The sequence below is a fragment of the Nomia melanderi genome, chromosome 10 (genome assembly GCF_051020985.1).
Source record: "Nomia melanderi isolate GNS246 chromosome 10, iyNomMela1, whole genome shotgun sequence".
Taxonomy (NCBI): Eukaryota; Metazoa; Arthropoda; class Insecta; order Hymenoptera; family Halictidae; genus Nomia; species Nomia melanderi.
This window is the reverse complement of record NC_135008.1, coordinates 14,662,506-14,679,101: the sequence shown is the minus strand read 5'-3', so window position 1 is coordinate 14,679,101 and position 16,596 is coordinate 14,662,506. Positions and strand designations below refer to the sequence as shown.

At 32.6% G+C, this 16,596-nt stretch overlaps 3 protein-coding genes across 3 annotated transcripts in view; 1 reads left to right on the top strand and 2 right to left on the bottom strand.

Moving 5' to 3' along the window:
* The window catches only part of LOC116428656 (C-terminal Src kinase), a 47,308-nt gene extending 37,052 nt beyond the window's left edge, over positions 1 to 10,256 (bottom strand). The window contains exons 1-2 of the mRNA XM_031980574.2: positions 10,035 to 10,256; positions 4,806 to 4,848 (exon numbers count right to left, since the gene is read on the bottom strand). The gene's annotated coding sequence lies outside the window, so the exon portion shown is untranslated. The remainder of the gene's footprint in view (positions 1 to 4,805; positions 4,849 to 10,034) is intronic.
* A 75-nt stretch (positions 10,257 to 10,331) lies between these two features.
* Ufsp2 (UFM1 specific peptidase 2) lies at positions 10,332 to 13,901 on the top strand. Its single transcript, XM_076371767.1, has 10 exons — positions 10,332 to 10,692; positions 10,778 to 10,993; positions 11,101 to 11,328; positions 11,404 to 11,571; positions 11,664 to 11,757; positions 11,845 to 12,105; positions 12,181 to 12,327; positions 12,407 to 12,542; positions 12,636 to 12,889; positions 12,960 to 13,901. Exons 1-10 carry the CDS (start codon positions 10,654 to 10,656, stop codon positions 13,169 to 13,171), a joined length of 1,755 nt encoding a protein of 584 aa, XP_076227882.1. The 5' UTR covers positions 10,332 to 10,653; the 3' UTR covers positions 13,172 to 13,901.
* Positions 13,619 to 14,681, bottom strand: Tim8 (translocase of inner membrane 8). The gene is made up of 2 exons (XM_031980576.2): positions 14,419 to 14,681; positions 13,619 to 14,130 (listed from the first exon to the last, which is right to left on the bottom strand). The coding sequence occupies exons 1-2, from the start codon at positions 14,530 to 14,532 to the stop codon at positions 13,957 to 13,959; spliced, it is 288 nt and encodes a 95-aa protein (XP_031836436.1). The 5' UTR covers positions 14,533 to 14,681; the 3' UTR covers positions 13,619 to 13,956.
* Positions 14,682 to 16,596: the final 1,915 nt, after the last annotated feature.

The window sequence follows — 16,596 nt, the reverse complement described above, 5'->3', positions numbered from 1 at the left end:
TGTACTGATTGATGACATTTAATTTCTATTTGTAACATTTTTTTATTCCAAAACATTTATAGATTTATACAAAGGAAACTAGGCTGTTGCCAAAATGTGCGGTAACATTCATTACTCCAGTTAACACTCAAACTACTGAGAAATTACAGTGACTTATTTCCAATTTATTATAAAAATTAGGACAATACGTTTCTTGAGATTTGAAGGGTCTCCTAGTCTTATATCTGGGCAAATACAAAAATTGTACGAAAAATCACACGCAAAAGCGCCTTGATAATTTAAATACTTGCAAAATAAGAATTCTGAGATGGGTCAATTTGATTCGTCCGGTAGTTTTAATGTTAAATGTTTTGTTTGTCCCTTCAATCAAATTGAAGAAAAATATTCGTTTATTAATATTTAAATACGGTCACATTGTATAAACATACGGAACATCTTACGAAACGTACAAGAATACTTTTCAATTGCGTTTTCTACCATTATTTTTGCACTATTCCGAGTCATAAAGTTCTTTTGGCTACAAGCAAGAAGTATTAGTCTGGAATAAGTCGAATCTGATGCGAGTTCACTGCGTGAACCAAACAGACCGCAAACGTTTTACCATGCCTAGAATTCTAACGAGCATGCTAACAGAATCGGGCATATCTTTATTCCCTTATTTACAATTAACAAAATCCCTATTATGAATGAGAAATGCAGTATAATTATTTTTCCAGAAGTCACTTAAAAACTGCAACGAGCAGGATTTCCACCAGGAAAATTGAATCAACTGCCTTTCTCAACCATATTTCCTTCATTATATCTGGCATGTTTCCTCCTTATTAACACTTTGACTCCCAAGTAGAATCTCGTCAAAACACGCATGCAGTTGAAAATATTTTCTTAATAAATCAGAAACTAAGAAGTCAAAATTCTTCGTAACGACTGTTCTACTCTCTTTCTTATATCTCATATATCGAACAAAATTCGATTCGGTCGATCCGTTATCAAGAAAACGAATGTTTAAGTTTATATAAAAAATGGTGTTTTGATTTTTTGATAAAAAATGTTTGAATTCGAGTGACGTGGCAGTCAAAGTGCCCATTCTAATATAGAACAATTATTAGATTTTGACTCTTCGACTAAAATTTGTCATAAATTTTTCATTATTCACCTTTTTCCCGTGCGTAATTTCTTTATATTATGTTATATTTATCTTTATATTATAGTCTATCCTTTTTCCACAAAGAAAAGCAAATTTTAAGAAATTTCTAACAAAAACTCTTTTTCTAGATATCCATTCTACTTCACTAGAAAACTCTATCGGTAAATCCACTGAAAAAGTAAATATTCATAAAAAGAATAAACATACTTAACAAACATCTCGCTTTCTTGCCTCCCGCAATACGTATAAACAAATGGTACCCGGATACAGAATGAAATCTTTGAAAAAATTCTACAAGTCCATAAGAATTTTGCCAACAAAACTTTCCGATCAACCGAATAATTAACTGCATCATTCCCGATTTCGTGGATCCGGCTGGCGAATGCGATCCTAACGGAATCCCCGGTTACTTTCCAGACGGTCTATTACTTTCCATTCACAATGGATGGAAAGGAGTAACACGATTCACACGCGGGACAGGCTCCGGCGGAATCGGTATCGGGAAGGCGGCACCACGGAAACTTGGTCGCGAAACGTGGCAGAAAGTATGACGTGACCCAGAAAAATGTTTGTCGCGGATTGACAGTCGCAGGGTTCGGGGATTAATCGAAACTTGCAGAAGGGGAACAAAACTGGGGAGGGGGGCGAAAGAGAGGATTTATTGTGTGATGAACGAGCGAGCAATCGGAGACCGGTGCCACGCTAAGCACATAGTAACGCGACGCTGCAAACGAGAGCTTCGCGTACTTTATGAAAGCGCCCCTTGTTATCCAGAGTAATTATATTTCTAAAGAGAGAGGAAAGAAGAGGAAGGGAGAAAAGAGAGAAGAGAGAGAGAGGATAGAAGGAAACGACGATGAGGAAAAGAGGAAAAGAGGAAAAGAGAGAGATGAGAGGAATGAGAGAGAAGAGAGAGTGAAAAGAGCGTAAAGAGAGAGTAAAGAGAAAGTAAAGAAAGAAAAGAAAGAGAAAAAGAGCGCATGCGTGCAATTTCAAGAAACACTTGGGCAGTGTATCGCGAGCCAAGTCATTAAGTTTTACTAATGAGGGGTAAGAATATTAAAACACAGGAACCACGCGATAACGATGCATCGCAGCTTCGCCTCGCGTGACCGCCGATAAGAAATTTAATTGATCGATGCGCGAGTCAGAAGAATGAAACCTTCAAGTACATAGTGAATTTTATCCTAATCGACGATCAATCGCGTGACACGGAAATTACTCGTTCGGGATATAAGGAACAAAAATAATCATTCATTGTCATAAATCGAATACATCGTATTAAACGGTACCTTCTTATTTTTAACGAATAATTATACGATAAATATTCGTGTAGCACGTCCGTGTCATGTAAGCAGTTGACGAACAGTTTAGAAACTTTTTGCGTTCTGGCGTCACAAAATTGACCATAGATGTGGACAGTAGTTTCGTTCGGTGTCTTTTTTTTAGTTGCCTATTGTATGATACTTTGAAATTAAAATAATATATAGCTTTCCTTTTTGGAACTTCATCGTTGCTACGTTAAATTTCGTTGTTCTTTCACATTGTTTGCGACGAAGATTAAACTTCTTTTCTGTGTATAGGAAACGAATATATAGTGAACACTTAAATCGTGATAAAGAAAAAAAATACATCTGACCCTCGATTTACGCGGTAAATTGGAACACTATTTACGCGGTAGTTTTTACGCGCGATCTGAATTTAGTAACAGCAAATAAAATATACTTTTGTTTTCTAAAATGTCATTATTATTATTTCTTTTGTTAAGCTATATGAAATAAATATGTATTTCTACAACGTATATCAGCTTTTCTCTTCAATAGTTTGTTTTCTCTTGTACCGACAGGCTCTATTTACGCGATTTTTGTTCGCGTAAAACGAACCCACGTGGAACGGATTTTCACGTAAATCGAAGGTCAAGTGCGTATATAATATATGTGTAATTTGTAAATTCATATAGTATATAAACTATGTAATGACCTTTTGTTATTTAAATAATCAAATTATTGCTTTACAATTTTCAAATCTATATACATACAAATACCTGTTGTCACCAATACTCTTCTTTAGAAGATTTGAACTGTAAACGATGACAATAGTTATAGACGAGTCTTAATTTCGAGCAATCAATGGGAGCAAGCATCTATTTTATATCATATACTTAAGAAACATTCTACGCGAGATAAGCATAAAAATCGCTGACAGATTTATATGTTCCGGAAAGGCCAGCAGACTTTAAGAGTTCGTTGACTGCACGTGTGAACCAAAATCTTACAAAAAAATGTCTTAAGCTTCGCACGAAGAAACTATTGCAGTGGTATCTGAATTTACGAACCGCCCTACATATGAACTTTTTTCGTGCTCTATTTTGATCTTGAGATACAAACTTAACACTAAAACTACCGAGTAGTTGAAATGACTTTTTAAAATTTTTCTATAGAAACTCCGAGAGTGCATCTATGGAAACTTTAATTGATTTAATTGATTTCATATTGCTAAATCAATTTCTTTAATAATTTCTCGGAGAAACATCTGCTATCTTTTTAATAATTATAAAAAGAAGACATCAGGAAAGCGTCATTTTAACCCGTCTGATAGTTTTAGTGTTAATTTCGAGAAACGGACCGTGATGCTTTCATAATCCCGAGTTATAATATAATAGAAAACTAGGTTTCAAGGTACAAACTTCGGACTGGAACGAATTAAGTTCGTAAGTCGAAGTGCCATTGTAGTAAAATCTATTTATATATATATATATATATATATATATATATATATATATATATATATTAATATATATAATTCTTAACAATTTAAGAAAATGTGAAATGATCGAAAAACTGCTTCTAACCATCTGCCATAGACATTAGAGTTCTTAACTAACGATTAAAAAATGTGCGTTGAAAAAATGGAAAAAGACAGTTTTTCCTAATAAGGCGCGTATCAATTCGGGTGGGCTCTATGACAAACTATTACTTTCATGATTTCCGGAAAGATGAAGTCATACTGCAAAGGCGGCAAGTGAATGGAGTTATGTTATGGTCGGTAATAGAGTACCACAGAAAGATAAATATAAAGTTGAATCCTAGAACAATGAATCGTATATACGCAGATATCGCCAAAGAACGATTATCAAATAGCGTAGCAAAAGTTCATCATTCAGTCTAACAACGCAATTGTGTACACCATAGAAATAGAAAAAAGAAAATAATTTCAAAACCGACAAAGTCAATTTTAACCGTGACCAGAAAAATTCTTGAACTTATATATTATAGAAAATTGTTTTAGATTAGTTCGAAAACTATATTATAAAAAAAACAATTTAATAACATAGTGGAATTATAAATATGCCTCGAAAAAGTATGGGAATATTTAAATTAAAATACTACTACATACGCTACTAATAAACAATAAGAATGAAATCCGTGTATTGATTTTTTACATTAAATACCTGCTTCGTAGTTTTCTCACAGCTGGATTCAAATATTTTCATATTTATAATTTTAATTTCTGTAATTTTTAGGAGTGAACACAACACTTCGTGGGAAAAGGTACCAAGATAATTTAAATTCTTTTTCATAGTATAAATTTACATCATTTTATCATGCTATAGTGTAAACACTACACAAATGAAAAAATTGTATTATGTTTGGAAAATTACCTATATTTTAAATTGATTGTCCATCCTCCAAGTATGTTCTCCTCTGAAACAAATAAAACGAAATCAATTATTACACACCGTTCAAATGGTGTGTATAAGATTACACATAATATCTCGTAATATACATATACAGTAACAAGAGCACAGATAGGAAAACTCAACCATGACCATGGTGAATTTAGTTACCCAAAAAATAATTAACCATTTTAGAATCATTTGAATTTTCACAATTTACAAAAAGGAAAGTATACTTTTCCATTTGCCATATGATATAAAGTCATTTTTATAAAAAACGAACTCAAGGCGATAAAAATAGAAGCTTTACATTTTAAAATGAATCTAGATAAATTGTGGTACGATTATCTTTCATAAAGTTATAACCGTACAAAATAATAACAATTTTCCACAAAGCATTTAAACAGCTTTGCGCGACACATGAAACTTACAAAATTTGCTTTGAAGTATCATGTTTCTGCTCGCTTATTATTTTAGGTCAAAAGAAACTTTTCGGAAGATCAGCTTTCTAAACGAGAAAAATATTAATTGCAATATTATATTAGCGACTGTGAATCCATTAATTACAATTTCTACAATAATTGAGTAAGTACCAAGTAATGTAACTGTTTGTTTGGGCCCGTAGTAACAGAAGCTACTCGACCAAGGAAATGTTCAAGTTGATTATTAAACTGAAATAAAAAGAAAACGTTTATCGGAAGTACGTGCAACTATTCGCCGGAGCGTACACGCGGCCGGTCGAAGTTGTACAATTTCGCTACGGAGAAATCGATCTCTCTACACTCGATAAATCTCGCCACCGATATCCTTCGAGTCGCTCGAAGGCCCGCGGAATTCCTCTCTAGAAATTTCAAAAAAATTACGGCTGCTGAATAACGCGTTTTTAAATAGCGAGGCAAGAGTGGGAAGCGAGCGTGTCGTAACGAATTTAATGAGACTAACTATAGACGGGTCGCTGCGTTTCACCGAGACGCTCAATTGCTAATTAAAATACCGAACAAAGCAGAAATAGTCGATGCCCTCGCAGAGAACAACAAACAACGGCCCTTAACGTTGATCTGTCGGGGTGTATCAGAATTTATGTGAATCATAAAATTTGAATGCTTTCCAACGAGATGTAGATAAAGCCGCTCAAGGAATTAAGCGGCCAGATAAAGTAGTAATTAGGGTGTAACTTTGATAGATAACAACGCGCGTTGTTTGTTTAAAAGAAAGGAAAACAAACTTTTGTGTCACGTTTCAGATGTTGCTTTCTCGTTGATTCTTTGATCGAAACCCACAGCGAATAGAAAATCGAATTAAAAAGCACTTTCGAATATTTCATTTCAAAATTATTTGCCTAATTTTGCATTCACATTGCGTTATTTAAATCGTAAAAGACAGGTCATAAACGAAAATATTATTCTGGCAATCGTGAACTGTTAAAATTCACATGAAAATTTGCATGGCTAGTAATTCTGTAGTAATTTAATTAATATTAAAGAGGAGAGTGAACACCTTGTGACTAACGAAGATACGATTATTATAAAAATAATTTGCTTGTTATTCGACATCGTTAAAATAATTTGCTTAACTACATTCACAAATAATATCATGGTTCATTGTCCGTTCGTGATAAATATATTTCTTCATTCGTTATTAGATACAAAGAAACGATAAATAACTTTTACAAGTACACAAATACGGGTTATCTATTACTGAAAACGCAACAATTCTGCAATTTTATTATCCAGTATAAATTAAAGCATATTTATTCGACGAACGCCAATGGACAATGTTTTCAACATTAAGGTTGTGTTTACGATATTGCTTATCATGTCTGAATCGCTTACGTAGCTATCTGTGAAATGCTCTCTAACAAGTGTCACGCCAAAAAGAAAAAGAAACAAAATTTATAATTTCAGATTTTTCATTGATAAGATAAGATATCATACTGTGGGATTAACTGAATAAATATCACAGCGACAACAGGCTTTCCATGACCTTGAAAGACCAACTGATGATGCTCCAACTTAATCAAATAGTTCATACACTAATCAATACAAAAGATACGCATCTGATTGAAAGAGCGATAATTCTAATAATCATCGAATACCTTCTATAATTAAAATTTATCTAAATATATGAAGCATACGCGTCATTCATGCGTATTTCCAACATATATCTTAGTTCACCGTTAATTAACACTCGATTAATGTTATAACACAGAATATGTATCCTGATTCAACGCCTTTAATACTTCTACAACGATTCACTACAGAAAAAGAGCGTATGATAAATATAATTCTTCTAAACTACCAATTAATCGATTACCACTGTAACCAATCTATTGCTTACTACAATTAGCAACATAACAAAAACTAGTAATTTGAAAACGAGTTTATTCCACTTGTTCGTGCGACGAAAATCTTCGACTCAATTCCAGCTAATTCCAAAGTTACTTCCCAGAATAAGGACTAGGCAAGAACGATATCGTTTGATCATCGGGCGCAAGCGTCTCGTAACATTCAGCGCAAGGTTGCTATCGTTTCCTCTCACTCCGCTTCCGTGGTGCGCTTAAGGACGAATTCATTAGGTAAGAAACGCGTGAGAGAAACGCAGGTTCGGCGGCAGATCCTCGTCGGCAGGACCCGACCCCTAACCGTACATTTTTTCTGCTACAGACAATCGTATCCGCAACGGTCGCGTAGAAAAATCTCCCGGGAGGAAGAGCGGCCCATTTGCGGCGTACAATTATGCATTGTGACTAAATTATTCGACGAGGATGCCTTGTACCGTTCGTTAACCATACAATTAGCCAATTGTTAATTGCTCGAGTTCGCATGAGCTGTTTCGCTCGCCTCGGAACTGTATTAATCATTCACTCGAGGCCTTCGCTCCGTCTCCCTGCCCGTAGACGGAGAATACACGTCTAGATCATAGCTACTCCAATTATCGCACGTTTTGCTATGACCTTGGTGTACCCGCGAAGACAACGGAAATTTAAAAGGAATTTCATTCGTACGGGATTTTCAACCGCCTGATCATTTCAGTCTTAGGCTGTCTGCTTTCCTTGAACACAGCAACAAGTTTTAAACAAGTATCTGGGAAATGTTTTCGGCAGAATGAATCGGGCGATAGTATTTTTAAAATACTAATCAAATTACACATAGGAAACATTAACTAGTAACTTCGAAATAATAAAGAAGTCGTCGAAAAGTTTGAATAATTGGAAGACTTGAGGTACTTACGGGTGATAAAACAATGTGCGGTACTTTCTTTTTTACTTGTTTTTAAGCTGTTGACCTTTGATAATAATCTGAAATTTCCTAATAAATTTCCTTATTATCGCGTTTAACGTTGTACAGTCGCATTGCAGTATACCTTTTCAATATATCACTCGCCAAGAGCTGATTACTAGGCTTTTTAAATCTAACTTCATTTAACAGCTAAAGACTTTATAATAAACTTGTAGTCCTACCAAGAAATTACAATTGCCAAACAGTTAATTAAAATTAAAACAAATTTATTGTGGGTAAACATAAATATTGAAAATCTAATACGCTTCCAGAGAGAGAAGCCTTAAGGTAATCCTACCTGACCCTAATTCGTCACGCAGAAATACCTGTGGCCTTTTAAGGCGAACATGTCTTCTAGGAGTTGACGCAGGCCACACCATCCCCTTCACCGAAGGGATGAAGTAGCGAAAAAAAGTATAATAGTTAATCTTCAAATTTCTTTAAATTTTAGATAATTATGCAAATTTGTGCAAACAGATAAAGTTTACGAACATTAAAATGAATAAAAACTTTATCTTTTCTGTAAGTAGATTTACTAAATTCAAATATACAATACCATCGTATTGAGCTTCAGTAATATTTCATGTTTTATTATTTTTCTAATGATTACTTTCATGTAAGAAGTAAAAAAACTCGTTTCATAAACTTCAAGGGTGACGTTTAAAACACGTTACTTTCATTCACGGGGTTAATACTAATCAGTGGGCGAATACTTTTGAAAGTACACGCGTAGTGTTGCATTCGCAGTTATCGCGTGCTTTGAGGCAGCATTGAGGTAATTTACGCGATCAGCCCACGAACAGGATTCGAACATTTCCAAAAATGGTGGGGATTAAACGCAAGGGAATTACAGTGTATAGGGGCCGAACGAAAATGGCGACCAGAAAGACAGCAAAAACAGTGGCGGGAAAATTGGAATGCAAAGGGCACGTGTGCGTGTCGACGCGCTTCCATTATCACCACGAACGGGCGTGCCGATGAAATTGGCTTGAAAACGTTCGCGTGATTCGATTAACGAACGCCGTGACACGAATCACTCCTTTTCTTTCTTTCTCTTTAATCTTTGGGCCACAATGCAACAATTTTGCAGCCTGCGATACCAGTTTCCGTCTCGCTGCGCTTGAAATCACGAACTGCGCAATTTTTATGAAATATCGCCTTAAAGACGCCGGAGCAGGCGCACATTTGCATTCAACCCGTAAAATTTAGCGGATACGTCGTTACCTCGTTAATAAGACACGGTTACATAACTGCAATTACATCGCGTGTCTGATTGAGATATGTACGAAGCTCAATGTAACGAATACTTTCGCTTGTATCGCGATGATTATCGATAAAGATCTGTATACATTGCGTAACACCGCATCGAAAAAAAATCTCGGACCCAAATGTGCCATGAAAATAAATAATGTGAAGGAACCAAATGAGCGAGCTTTTTATGTAAACACGCAGTTGCCTCGAATAATTGAAAAAATGTCTTAAAAGCAGCAGGAAATTCCTCGTGTGTCGGACTCGAAGTCGTGCCTCGCGCATACATGTGAGAGATATTTTTTGCGAAACCGATCCTGCCAAAAAACACGATGCGATAATGTCACTGCACGTTGACACGAGATAATCGAAAAGACAGTCAACCGTATTATTTCTCTGTCATTCGATGTATTTAGTATGTAGCTGCGTGTGTCATTTAAATAACGCCCACTTTTGACTCGCCAGAGAGAGTAACAACTTGAAATGTAATCTTCGATCTCATTCGACTGCTCGCGGAATGAGAGCAACGATTCGCTTCGTATAACAGTACGGTTGGAGTTCTGTCATTTTCAGGAATATTTGACGTGGAAACGTCTCAAAGCTATGGAACTGGTAACGTTTGAACGGGTAACAGTACCGCAACAGTTTCATCCTGCGCGCGAGTATACGTCGAAAATACGGTGCTCACCTTATCGTATACGTGATTTTTCCTGCCGGACCTGCGGATATACACAGGAAGCACAATAACACTATGTCACATGAACGATTATTCATAGAAACCACATGAAACAACGATACAATCACCTCGCGAAACGTCACACTCACTTTGGTCGAACGGCCATTTTGCTACATACGACCTCGAGCGAAGAACGTCTTGATCTACGAGAGACTGGCGCTGAAGTTAATCCACTACAATGTACTAGTGACTTTCGCGATGCCAACATTAAGAAGTTACACTGGGGATTTAGTAAATTGGGATTGTAGACGAATGTGTTCGAAAATGGGCTAGCCAACATTCGCAATGACGTCGTTCAGTTTCTTGTAATATTCAACTAAGTGCGCATAGTATCCTGTCATTATTTTTGAAATGTGCTTCATATACCCGTGTGAATTGTCATTTAAATATACATGACAATTGTGCACGCGTGATCGAATGTACATTCAATTGTATTTTGCGCAGTTTTTTCTCTGATGAGTTTGTGTAATGCACTTTTTGAACTAAACATTGCCATATGGCAATTGCATACACACATTTGATGCAGAATAAATTTATATAAAGAAAACCAATTTGCAAATACATTATAATAATGGCACCCCATTTGCGAATTTTATCAAATGTTTTGGAGGTAAATATTGCATACTTATAATACTAGGTATAAATGAAATTACATGTTACACATTAGAATGAATGTAAACGTATTTAACTTTTAGCGTTTAAAGAATGTAAAAACAAGCGTGACAGGTCACTTATATGGTGTCATGTATAATAATACATTAACTGTATTAACATTTAGTATAAATGTAGAAAACAACATTGAATCTGACATAAATCATACAACGTTACAATTACATATGCCAGCAGAGATATATCTCTGTGGTATTGTACATATAGATGAATGGGAAGAAAAGCTTCCAGATACATTTCAAGTAAGATTAATACATTGTATAAGATTCTATAAATTAAAAATTTTAAATCCAATAATAATTGATCACATTGATTAATTACTTTACATTACATTTGTTTCATTATTTAGGACATTGATATCACCGATAATCCATTACTTTTGAAATATTCACATGAAAATGCAAGAATAGAAGCTTATTTTTATATACATCAAAAACTAGAAGCTATTAATAATGTAAATATTATTCATGAAAATGATATTCAAAGAGAATTTATATATATTAGATTGAGAGGAAGCTTGCCATTAATTGCTCAGAGTGGTAATGTGATGGAAATATTAGATGAACTGAGAAAAAATGTAAGTTATAATTATTTCATTAAGAATGTTATGAGACATTGAAGTTGATATAAAGGTAAATAATCTTTTTAACAGATTGCATCAGGAAAGATAGGCATTCATTTTCCATCAAAAAATACTTTCCTTTTTAATAATGAAAATAACTTAAAGGATGCATCTTTAAGAGAACTCATAGATGTGCCAGAATATTACGAGGGAACTACAAATATAGGAAAAAGCACTTTGCGATCAACTAGAGTTGTGGTATATTTTTCTTCGTGTTCTTGTCTTCATCAAAGATAGTATTCTTTTTATTTTATGTCTAAAGAGGATATTTATTTTATTAAATTTAATAGGATGCTGTGGATGGTAATATACTTTTAAAATTATCTGGGGACCGGTTTTCTGAAGAACATATTAAATATGCTCCAGTACTCCAATATGTAAAACGTGTGTATTCATCATATGGAGAGTTCTGAATATAATTCTAATATTTTTAAAGATATTTTGATAATGAATATTCTATTCATAATCTAGGACAATTTGATAGTTTTGAATGTAACCTGCCTATTGATACATTGTCTTTGGTCAATGTTAATGTAAGTTCAGCAGACTTGCATGGTATATTGTTAGAATCCATGTGCCGAAATATTAAATTAATACAGAAGTGTTTTAACGATCAGCTTAAGCAGTCTGATCAATCTGTAAAATTACCTATACCCATACATTTTAAACCCCAAGGTTTAGGACATTTGTTTACAGTAGTCTATTCAAAAGATACCACTGATACAGAAACAAGTAAATTTTCTTCTATTAGTTGTTTATAGTACATTCAAATTATTTTATAAATCTAATTTAATTTTTTAACTGTAGTAGCATACCGTGAAGCTTTACATAAAATTTTGGGTCTAGATATGACCAAACCCTGTTTCTGTTATGGAAATGCTGTGAACTTTTATAATGCATCTCGTATGGATGATATTCTTATAAATCCTCATGAAGCAATTGTACAAAACGATGGTAAACAACTAATAATATTGAGTACAATTTATACATTTAATGTTTTCAGATGTTATACATTATTATTTTTTTTTTGCAGATATAATGAATAATACAAAAGAAATAGGCATTGTACAAGGTTTATATGCATATCATCATTACATGCAAGACGGTTTTGATGATAATGGTTGGGGGTGTGCATACAGATCACTGCAAACAATCATTTCTTGGTACAGGTATTATTGAGATTTAAATGAACATAATTCTATATGCATATACAAATAATTCTAATTTACATTATACAATAAATAACATATTTAATATTACAGATTACAGGGTTACACTGGAATACCAATACCTTCTCATCATGCAATTCAAAAATGTTTATTTGACATAGGAGATAAGCCTTCAAATTTTATTAACAGTAAGCAGTGGATTGGTTCTACAGAAGTAGGTTTTGTATTAGAAACTCTCTTGGGTATTAATGTAAAAGTGCTTTGTGCATCCACTGGTGAAGAAGTTTCAATGTTAGCTTCAGATTTGATACATCATTTTCAAACACAGGGTACACCGATAATGATTGGTATGTATTATTCTTTTTTTTTTTATAGATAAATTATTCTTTGTTAAATGTATTGTGCAATACTTTCTAGGTGGTGGTGTATTAGCTCACACAATTTTGGGAGTTTGCCATGACAAAAGTACTGGCGATGTAAAATTTTTAATTTTAGATCCACATTACACTGGATTGGAAAATTTATCAACTATAATAAGTAAGGGTTGGTGTGGGTGGAAAAATAAAGACTTTTGGAAGAAAAATGCATTTTATAATATGTGCCTTCCTCAAAGGCCATTACGTATCTGATTATATTGAATTTGAGCCTAAATTGAATACCATCACACTAGCAGTGTTCATATGTACTCATTGCCAATTAATGTATCAAAAACAGTGTGGTATACAATTAAATATTGCATTTTGAAATGGATGTGCAACTTCAGAATATTATATTTTGTGACACAGTTATTATAATATAAGAATTGCCATCCAGAACTGTTGTAATAAGAGAAGTTGTATTATGTAGTATAAAAGAATTGCATTCTACATGCATTTTCTTTGAATTCCTAAGAATAAATGAAAGAACATAATATTTAATATTATGTACAATGTAAATATTCATTCCAATTTACTATATTGATACTTTAATGTTATCTGTTTTTAATATTTATAATGTATATGAAATTAAATGCATTTATGTTTGCAATAACCATTATATTACCAGGTTTTTTTATGAACTTAACATAAAAATGCATATATTGTTTACAGAAATATATTTATTATAATATCCCTATTGAAATCAACTATATTTTTTACACAATTTCCAAAGAAATTTACACAATATTTAAATTATGTATAAATTTATATGTACATTGTGTAAAGTGTAATATATAAGTTACATAGTTTATATAAATAAATTTAAAACATAATTTTGTGGAGAAAAGATAGGTAATTTGTTATTTGTCCAAAACACTTTTCTATTTTGCATTGATACATCAACTATGTCTTTTGATATACATAAAACAATTAAAATAAAAACTTATTTTATGTTCAATGCCCTACAATAACAATTCAATTAATTTATAATTAACAATTTACATTCCACCTGCATTTCTTTGCAATATCTGTGCAAAGCGATTGGTAATTAAAAGAGAAACATCTATAAATCTATCAACACAATTTTGCAAACATGTTTCTGTCCGACTGTCCAATTTGGCTCCAGGTTTGTCAACACATTTGTCCCAACAAATATGATTGAATTCATGTATCTAAAAATGTATTGGAAATATTTATGAACCTTTATTATTATTGACTATATAGATTCTAAAGCAATACTATTTCAGAAATGTATTGTACAATTACTATTATAACAATGTATGAGTAGTATACTATGCAAATCTAAATGTAGTTTCGAAATTGAAAAAACTTAATAATAAAAAGTTAACCTTGAAATGAGACTTTTTTAAACATGTCAGAATAAATATGAAATAACATAAAACATTGTAAACCCTGAAATATGATGTCCCTTTTAAGTTGTATTATAAATAACACTTCACCTGGGATTGAAATTGTGCTTTTTCTTTTTCAATTAACAGAAATTCTTGCAATTCATTGTCCACTCCTTTGGATTTATCATCTCCTGAAGATGAACTGCTAAATAAGTCCGACATGTCTTACTTCTTTAATTTTTAGAAATAATTTACAAATTTGTAAGACTAATAATGTGTTGGGTCAATCACACACGTGGTCGTTACTATCGATAATTACCATATTCATAGTTTGGTACAGTTCCCTATATATGAGCTTGTAGTGAAATTTTGTATAATGCATGCAACGGTTCCTCCTTCGATATGTATAGTGACCAACTGTGACATGTTCTAGTTACTAAATGGTTACTAAATAATTATAAGAAAATTACATTTAGTATTCGTTCATTTTATTATAATATATATTTATTGTAGTATATGTACATGGTATTAAATATTAATAAAATAATTCAGAATACAATAAATATTTTTGCAATCAATGAATTTAGTTATATTATTATAATAATATTCATAACTAATCTAAATTAGAGGTGTCAAACTGAGAGATCTTGCGAGCTCTATAGTGACTTTCACCTCATGGAGAGTTATCCTTTCTATACCTACTTTTACCTGTTTGTTCACACTACATACAGCTGTTTACATATGCAGTCTCGAGCAGCTCCCAAAGTAGAGGTAGTGAAGGATTGTTAATCAAGAGTTACTAGCATAAGGAGAGGCAGTTCGACACCTCTGATCTAAATTCTAAATGATTCACATGCATTATATTTTCGACAGTGAAGTGTTGATAATGTAATATAATATTTGAATCAATGTCGTATATTATTAACATTTTTCTAAAATAAATGTTCTATAATTTTAACTTAAACGTCAATATAAAATATGAATATGTTGTTTCAAGTCTGAAGAAACGACTCTAACGTGTATCATTAAATATTGTGTTTTTATTTTTAATTCTTAATTAGATTTATATAGTATAACATTAAACACTAACGTTATTTTATCATAAATAAATATTATCGTAAATATTTATATTTACGTATTACAGTTGTTTAAACATACTACGAGGGAATGTATGGGAGATACAGAAAAAGAGTAAATAAAAAAGATAAAGAAAATAAATAATATTAACAGGAAAAGATTTTATACAAAATATTCTTTATAAATAGTTGCAGCATGATTAAACAAAGTGCAAGGCCAATACTCTAAGGAAACTAGCCATTTAATATTAATAATGTTGTTACAAATTTACGAAAATCGACGCTCGTAAATATTCATATATACGTAAAAACTGGAACAATTTTAGTCACCAGTGAGTATTTGTATAATTCCGTTCCTATTCTACTATAGTTAGTTTTCAGTAATGCTGCTAATTTATCTTTCACAATTACGGTAACCATTATTCTACTTTAATTTTCGTTTCGCTTATGTTTTCTGCTATTTGAAGGGGTTTTACAGACCTTTTGTTTAGTTATCTTTTGTTCTTTTTCCAATATTATAAATACTTTTACAAATCAATATCTTTATTCTTCCTCTTCATTCAGTTGCATTTCATCGCATAAAAACGTTGTAACAGTATAATTAAAGTCCTCAATAGAGTAAAACAATATATATCTCTATGAACAAACATTTAATACGTTTAAAGAAATTAAAGTTGTCTGTCTAATAATATATTCAAATTATTTCAAACATGATTGGCAATACAGTTGGCACAGGTTTACTGGCATGTCCTTTTTAATAATTTTTTATATTTATAAAAGTAAAAAACATTGTCAATTTTTTTTTGTTTATTACAAGTAAATGGAAAGTAAAATACATTAATAATAATCAATATAACCAGTCTAGACCAAAGTACATTCTTCGAATGCGCGTTAATGGAAAAAAGATAAATCTGATTTTAATTTCATCATGTTCATTAACATGTTGAATGCCGCGGGGGTCACCAGTGACCTCCGACCGAATTGAATTACTATAATTCACTCAATTAATTATGTATTTTCCTCTATGAAATTGTGCGGCGTTCAACGTGTTTATATTCGCATAGTCAACGTGATAGAACACGCCACTTTTATACAGAGTACTATTTACATATAAGAATCAACTACAGATACACATGTGCGACGAATCCGGGGTGTTGGAAGGATCAACAGTTCCCATCACGTGGGATTGATCATGCCACTTGTGGATACG

Coding starts and splice junctions, on each gene's coding strand:
- Ufsp2 (XM_076371767.1), top strand. CDS start 10,654: ATGGCACCCCATTTGCGAATTTTATCAAATGTTTTGGAG. Junction 11,758..11,844: donor AGTACTCCAATATGTAAAAC/GTGTGTATTCAT, acceptor TTCATAATCTAG/GACAATTTGATAGTTTTGAA. Junction 12,328..12,406: donor AGCAATTGTACAAAACGATG/GTAAACAACTAA, acceptor TTTTTTTTGCAG/ATATAATGAATAATACAAAA.
- Tim8 (XM_031980576.2), bottom strand. CDS start 14,532: ATGTCGGACTTATTTAGCAGTTCATCTTCAGGAGATGATAAATCCAAA. Junction 14,131..14,418: donor AAGCACAATTTCAATCCCAG/GTGAAGTGTTAT, acceptor ATACATTTTTAG/ATACATGAATTCAATCATAT.